Source organism: Betta splendens, chromosome 21 (assembly GCF_900634795.4).
Source record: "Betta splendens chromosome 21, fBetSpl5.4, whole genome shotgun sequence".
Lineage (NCBI taxonomy): Eukaryota > Metazoa > Chordata > Actinopteri > Anabantiformes > Osphronemidae > Betta > Betta splendens.
Genome location: NC_040899.1, coordinates 8,621,182 through 8,628,682, shown reverse-complemented (window position 1 = coordinate 8,628,682; position 7,501 = coordinate 8,621,182). Strand labels below are relative to the sequence as shown.

Here is a 7,501-nt window from a genome sequence, read left to right as displayed (position 1 = left end):
AGTGAGCTTACATTAACTCAGTGTGATGTGCTCACAACAGCCAAGTGATTAAATGTCAGCCAGTGATTGCTTCTTGAACGCTTTGTGGGGAGACTGGCGACAGGAGAGCCTAAAGGCAGGGAAAGGTTAAACATGAGACGGCAGTCAACATGGGAACAAAAATCTATATATATAAATCTTGTCAACAATAAAAATATGATTTAGAATCAAATGTGAAAGAATGGAACAAAGTGGTTCCCTGAGCCAAAATAGAAAGAAACAGTGATTATGTGAAGCTGTGTTTGCTGGATTTTGCACATACATCCACTAATTAACATCTAGTGGGAGTTTTTTTTTAACTCAGCGTGAAGCAGTGTGACCTGGAGCGGTTTCTATAACGGCACGTGACATGTAGCTTTCAGGCGGGTTCTGTCACTCTGAATGTGCAGCATGAAGAACCCGTCAGCTCCTTCTGACAGGCTCCTCTCGTCGCTGCAAGCGAACATGCTGCTCCAAAGCCGACGCGCTGCAAACGCAGCCTATGAGCAGTTCACTGTATCGCTAGTTTGGAGTTTTACTTCAATTTATTTTTGCATGTATAACAAAAAAATCATATTTCAAACAATTTTATCATCGTGGACAAGGATTCTGCAAACATCAACACACATTAACACTGATCTGGGTGCTGAAGGACCTTGCAAAGACCTCTTCAAGTACTAAAGCAACATTAAAGGAGACATTTATTCATGTTCAGTGACCCAGGAAGCGCTTGGTCTTTTAGAGTAAGTTTTAATAGGTTTAAAAGTGATCATGCACAAGTTTTTGTACAAAAACATTACAGTAAAAAAATGTAAATAACCAAAAACAATAGAAACGTTAAGGTGTGCACCAGTGCGGACACATTAGCAGGAAAGGTTTAATAGGAACAGTTAGAATATTAAAAAACAGCATCGGAAAAGTTCTGTCAGAAAAATCAGTAGCTTGTTTTGACATCAGTTTCACATAGTGGGGATGCGGACTACAACTACTACAAAGCAAAAATCACAGAGCTACACAATCGTCACCTCATGCTGGGCCACTATCACCGTGCATGCTGGTCTGACAGCTGGTTCTGAGAGTCCCCCGACAAAAATGGGGAGGCAAGAGGTGAGGTCGACGGGCGGGCGAGAGGTCGGCGCCGGTCCGTACAAAAATCCTTCATCACAAACAACTCACTGCCAAGTCCCGGCCGGCGCTCAGAAGAGCCTGTCCTCGTTCTTAATGAGCACCTCCACCACCTGCCTCTGGTAGCGGATGTCGTTGAGCGCCGCCATGGCGTCGTTGTCTGGCGCCCGCATCAGAGTGGGCCCGAAGATGATGGCGAGGTTCTCTGCGTTCATCAGGTTGAACTTCTCGTTCTGCGTCACCCTGGAAGCACGGTTTAAGGTCAGAGGAGATGCTGTGTGTGCGTGTGTGTGTGTGTGTGTGTGTGTGTGTGTGTGTGGCCTCGACTGGACCGCTCACCTCTTTAAATGTGCCACCAGGTACTTGAGGGTCTCACAGTGTGGCGGCGGTAGCAGAGCGAGAGCCTCGCGGAAAGCCTCGCGTTTCTTCTCTGGGTCTGAGAGCTCTGCGCAGACAAAGAGCAGCATGAATCAATGCACTCACTTCCTCTCATGCAATAAAAGCCATTAGCTCCTGAGAGCAGGTCTGCGTTTCACTCATACTAATGCTCTTCACTGTGTGGTTGTTGGGCATTTTTGCTTAATTAGTGTTTGTAAAATGAATGTCTTCATTGAATGAACAGAGCTAAAAGGAACTCTATTCGCTTAACGTGACTTTTCTGCACAGCTAAATATGAGAGCGGCTCATTTGTGCTGGTGAGACGTACTTGCAGCCTCGATGAACCTGGGGTACGCGTCGTAGGAGATGACGGGAACCGGCAAATCTCTGAGGTACAGTTTCAGTGCACCTGTGATGATGTTGATGTCTTCATAGGCGTCGACTGAGATGTCTGTCTTCTCTCCATCTGTGACGGGGGGAACGGGAGAGGGCACAGCCGTCATTGGGGCGAATTCGCCGGCCCGCTTTTCATCCGACCTCCTCGGTTCCTCCCGCGGAGGCCGTGGCCTACTTGTGCCGGCAGACTGAGCATCGCAGCGCTCTGAGCTGAAATGACACTTTGTCATGGATGATCTCCCGCATGCGAATCCGGCTGTAAGTTTAGGCCGGCGCCGCAGGTTTTTTTTTTTTTTTTTTTTTTTTCTTACAGCGAAAATTCACACCGGACTGAGCCGAGACAGGCTGACGCTCAGCACAGAATCGCAAAACAGGCGAGTTCAAGGCGGCGGGAGGACGAGTGGGGTTTTTTACCCCTCGGGTCGACTGCCGGTGTCCACACACGGTGGAGCAGGATCAACTCTAAGTCGGACGCTAATCCCTCCCAAATGTGCTGCTTTCCCCTTAATCTGGAACCCGTGTGTACTTATGCAAAGGCAAAATGTCAGCCGTCACGTCGTGAGCGGACAGAGATCGATTTAAAAGGACAAAAACAAAGACAGACCTTTGTCAAACGCCATCTTGACTTCTTCAACTGAATCGCTGAACCCAGATACTCTGTAGAGGCCTTCAGACTTCAGTCCTAGAGGAAGAAAGGTGAGCAAATGACCGCTTAGATAGATGTCGCAAGAAACAGAGAAATTCACCGGCATGCGTCGCCGCGGGTGATTTAGGAAACGCTATTAGGAAATTAAGGATAAAAATGTTCACGGTGTCACACAATGGAACGACATGGGTGGATGCAAATAGTTTTCTGCACCACCGGGCAAAATAATAAAGACATTAATCAAAGTGAGATGTACAATATGAGCGCAGGCGACGAGGAAGCGGTGACTTTTCAGCACAGTTGGACGGTTTAAGTGAAATGCAATCGACTACGGCAGCGGGGAGCGGTAATGTGTTCCTCATTACACGTTTACAATTACCAGCACACTCATCACTCTTCGGGGGCGCTCCCACGCCAGAAGAGCATTAACTCAGGCAGCGACGCAATCAGCGCAAACTAAGCACGGCTCATTGTAAACAAGGGCCTGTAAAAATGAAGGGGCTCTGCAAAAAACGCCATGCAAAATCCATGAGGCTGGCTTCAAACGCTGCAGTTACACACAGGCACACACTCCATGGAGTAAATATCAATAAACAAGAACAATCAGATCATTTATCGGTTTGTTTGCAGTTACTGCATTCTCAACACTTTTGAGCAATAATGATTTGGAGGATTCTCTCACACACACACACACACACACACTGAACTGACCTCTGGACTCGATCTCTCTGATGCACATGTCCACCACCATGGGCCGCGCCGTGTTACAAGCCCTCACCAGCGTGGTGAGGTCGCAGCTGTAGATTTTGCGGATGTGCCTGAGGTCGGGCTTGCAGTCGTTGGGCACCAGCGGCGAACACTGCTTGTGGACGTTCACGCCGCAATCTGGGGGGGGGGGAGCAGAAGGTCACAGCGGGCTCCAAGGTCAAAACGGAGGGACGGCTCATGTGTGTTTTGGCTAGCGCAGTCATTAATTCTATTTGTCGCCCAAATGTCACGAGGTCACGTGAGAGCCCGTTCCTCTCCGCGGCACACGGGACTGGAGTCACCTTGAATTCATGGATCAGTCACTGCATTTTGTGAGCCACACTGAAAAAACAGAGTCAGAGGCAGGAAGTCCACACTCGCCGGGCATTTAAACTGCATTTTGATGGGGTTGGAGGCAGGATTCGCCTCGTCGCTAACGGAGGAGCCCGCGGGGAGAGGCTGCAGCTCGGCTTTGCAGCGGGACTGCGTGCAGGGAATTAGAGGAACACTGAACAACGCCGTGGCCCAAAGCGGGGACATCCAGCGCCGCTGTGCGCTCCATTCTTCTCCAAATCCAAGCTCACGCACAATGAATGGCGGCGGAAGCAGCGACTGCGGCGCTGCGGGCTACACTAGACCTAGTTTCCCAGACTAAAATGGGGCAGCTCTTCAAGCCCTCAGATCTTTTTTTTTTTTTTTTTTGAGCCACATCCAAGTTCTGAAGGGCTTATTTGATGAATGCCATGTGCTTTTTAGCCTGAAAAACATAAAAGAAATCTTAAAAAATGTATCCAGTGGAAGAATTGCTGCTTTTTTTTCCACAAGGAAAAAGCCGAGAACACGGTTTTTGATTAATGTGGGTCCCTGGAGAAATTCACACAGCCTGCATTTATATGCACTGATGCAGAAATGTAATTACCTAAAGAGATGATTCTCTTAAGGATATGAGACAGGCAGTATAATAGAGGGGCTCCTGTCATCGGGTCCCCGTGTCCATGTGAGCTCAGTGATGGCTCTGGGTCCCAGGTGGGGTGGGTGAGGGTGAGGGTGAGGGTGAGACAGGGCCCAGGGGAGATCAGGATCCAGGAGGAAAATGACGCTGCTCCACTCCAGCATCACCTCTGTCTGTGCTGCCCTTCGCGGCATCGTCTCTCGCTCGACGCTCGAGTTTCCCCAGCAAGGCGACGCGGGGCCCGAGCCGCGTGACCCGGCTCTTTAGCGGAAGCCGCTGAATTTTAATGCGCATGGAAACGGAGCTCTTCCCCACGCTCCGAGCCCTGCTCCTCATTACAGAGGCATGCCAGCTTTGTTTTCCTTCACGGGCGTGATGGGCTGAGGTTGTGTGTGTGTGTGTGTGGGGGGTGGGGGGGGGGGGCATCATCATCTGATGAGGAAATGTGGCACAACAAGCACAAACAGAGCCTTGCTCCCTGGCACGCGGCCAGAAACGGTTCACACTCACAAAAAGGGAGAGAAGGGGGTCGGGGGGGCATTTTGGTATGCAAATTCAGGCAGCGTGTGAGACTCCGCTGCCCTAGATTCTGGAAGTCTGAAGGAGCGGCGACGGAGGAGTCGATCCCGGCGGCCTCCGGTCGTACGTGCTTTTATTTTGACTCTCGTCAGCTTTCAAAGACGTTAATAATTGATGGCGGCGCTCCCACAGATTTCGCGTGACACACTTTGTTTCATCAATAAAACATCGCAGACGCACCCGGCGCTGTTCTTGCTCGACGGCGAGCTGGGAGAAGAAGCCGACGAAAGCACAGCGAACGGAAATGAAATGGGATTACACACTTCATACAAGATCCCCAAATCACCAGAATGAACACAGGAGTGACCTGGTTTCATCCTCCGATCCATGTTCTCGGGTTTAGAACGCCATAAATGTGCTACAGCTTGGTGGAAACACACACACCCTGTATTTGCTGTAATTGTGACAACAGGATGCTTGGAACTGACCCAACTCCCACTCGCTAAAAGGCTGAAGATCTACTTTTAGATTTCTTGAATAATATATCGGCGCATCTCTGAAAACCCATTCTTCTGCTCGCGTGAACCGATTTGCCCATTCACAAACTCAGTGAAGTAAAAAGTAGGTCAAAAAGAAGGTTTTAGCGCCGCGTAGCGTATCTGTTACATCACAGCTGTAACGCCCTTATTTTACTCTATTACGCGAGGCCTAATCCAACCTGCTGTGGGATTTTGGATTTTAAATTCCACTAATCCAGCTCCGGATGTGCTAAAAACCGACTAACCCACTTACAGCTGCGCTCCCGGCATCCGGCGTGAATGCAGCAACGCAAGGGTGTGTGAAAGTAGCCGAGGATCACAGGTACCTGAACATTTGACCCCCTGAGCCATCAGTCCCCACATGAAGCTGGCGCAGTGTTCACACCAGTGAGGGCCCCTGAAGGTGTGGACCTGCAACAGAGGCAGAGGATTAGTGAGTGGAACCACGCAACCACAACATAGAGGCCACAGGACCTGGAGATGCATGCTTGTGTAGTAAAAGGAGACCCCCCATCCTCCATCCTCCATCCCCACCCGCGCTCCAGGTACAGCAACAGCTCAGCCAATCAGAGGCGGGCAGCGAGTCGCAGCTCCGCCGGCTTCTCTGCATTAAATCGATAGCGGCTGAGGAGGCAAAGCAGGTCGCGTGGAGCTGCTGCTGCTACGATCCCTCACAGGCAGTGAATGCATCGCTTAGTATTCACCGACAGTCACCTAAACAGCGTTTGTCCTAATCAGGAACACATTCAAGTGCTGAATTCAAGAGTCATGTCATTAGATTGGTATATGTCACATTTAATACAAAGACTGAAAGGTATTCATTCAAAGCAAAATTCCACTTTGTTTTAGCAGTTAAACAGCAAAACTCCTCTCAAAGTGTTTCAATGCTGCGTTCAGCAAAGCGGCAGGAAGGAACCGGTGAGCGTCAGCAGCTTTTAAGCCTCCAAGGCGCTTCTTCGGCCCCTGCTCTCGGTCCCGCTGAGCGGCCGGACCGGAGGCGTGAGCGTGAGCCAAGCGGACACACGCGCCTCCACTGTTCCCCATAATCTCTCCATCGGCTCCTCACACCAACAGCAGCGGGGCCTTCGATAACCTCCCAAAACAGACCAAAACACCCCCCCCCCCCCCCCTCACCCCGCCTCCCCTCCGGCCGCACACGATGAAACGGCCGCTCTCACCTTGAAGTTGTGGACCTTCTCGGACCGGGGCGTCCGCTCGCTCTCCCGCAGCGTGGCTCTGCGCACCAGCGAGGTGAGCTGGGAGTAGGCCAGCAGCTTCAGCGGCTGCCAGAAAGTGGCCGGGGGCTTCTGGGGCCCCATCCTCATGCCCAGAGCCGCCGCCAGAATGTCCTCCTGACTGCTCTCGCGCTTGGCCTTTTGCACCAGCGACGTCTCCTCCTTGGGAGCCTTGTAGGACTCTCTGGACGGCATTCTGCGCCCCCCCCCCCCCAGAGCAAAAAGACACAAAAGTCCAACAAACTCCTGGACGCTTAAAGGAGGTCCTTATCAAACAATGCTGCCATTATCCGGTTAAAAAGAGACATCACCAAAGACTTCAGTTTGAAAAAGTCTGCAAATCATTCAAAGGAGCTAAAAGAACTATGTTCTGGTCTCTGGTCTTTTATATGAAGGATGCTCAGCCGGACGCGCTCATGTGGTTCTCCGGGAACGCGCATGCAGATGAGCCGAGCGGCCACGCTAATCCTCTCCTCCCTGCGCAGAGCTGATATTCTCCCTGGAACCCAGACAGCGCAGTGTTGTGTGCGGACGCAGGCGGGGCGGCGCGAGCGAGCGAGGGGGAGGAGTGTGGGAGCGGAGCCCGTAGTAGTCACGGCGGATTAAACGGATCCCACCAGCCAATCACGGCGCGCGCGCACCAGCTCCATAGTAGCCCCCACCCCGCCCCCACACACACACGCACGTCTCCATCAGATACCCGAGCCTGGGTTGGATGAAATGAGAGTGGGACGTTAATGAGCGCTGGATGAGTCACGCGCGGAGAGTGGGCTGCGGCTATTTTCAAAACCAGGTTGCCACAGAAACCGGTTATGGCTGCGACCACAAAGGGGCGAGAGCACAAAAGCGGCGAGCGTTCACGCAGAGCGTGACGTCACCGACGCCTTCCTACACGCTGACGCGCGAGCATTTGCAAAAATAAAAGACGTTTGTTATTCTCAGTCCT

At 51.5% G+C, this 7,501-nt stretch overlaps 1 protein-coding gene across 1 annotated transcript; it reads right to left on the bottom strand.

Annotated features, from left to right (window-relative positions):
• Nucleotides 1-295: 295 nt before the first annotated feature.
• On the bottom strand, nucleotides 296-7,195 carry chn1 (chimerin 1). Its single transcript, XM_029137327.3, has 7 exons — nucleotides 6,499-7,195; nucleotides 5,647-5,731; nucleotides 3,275-3,448; nucleotides 2,522-2,599; nucleotides 1,850-1,987; nucleotides 1,483-1,588; nucleotides 296-1,386 (listed from the first exon to the last, which is right to left on the bottom strand). The coding sequence occupies exons 1-7, from the start codon at nucleotides 6,748-6,750 to the stop codon at nucleotides 1,215-1,217; spliced, it is 1,005 nt and encodes a 334-aa protein (XP_028993160.1). The 5' UTR covers nucleotides 6,751-7,195; the 3' UTR covers nucleotides 296-1,214.
• Between the last annotated feature and the right edge of the window lie 306 nt (nucleotides 7,196-7,501).

Coding starts and splice junctions, on each gene's coding strand:
- chn1 (XM_029137327.3), bottom strand. CDS start 6,750: ATGCCGTCCAGAGAGTCCTACAAGGCTCCCAAGGAGGAGACGTCGCTG. Junction 5,732..6,498: donor AGAAGGTCCACAACTTCAAG/GTGAGAGCGGCC, acceptor CCTCTGTTGCAG/GTCCACACCTTCAGGGGCCC. Junction 1,387..1,482: donor CTGGTGGCACATTTAAAGAG/GTGAGCGGTCCA, acceptor CCGTGCTTCCAG/GGTGACGCAGAACGAGAAGT.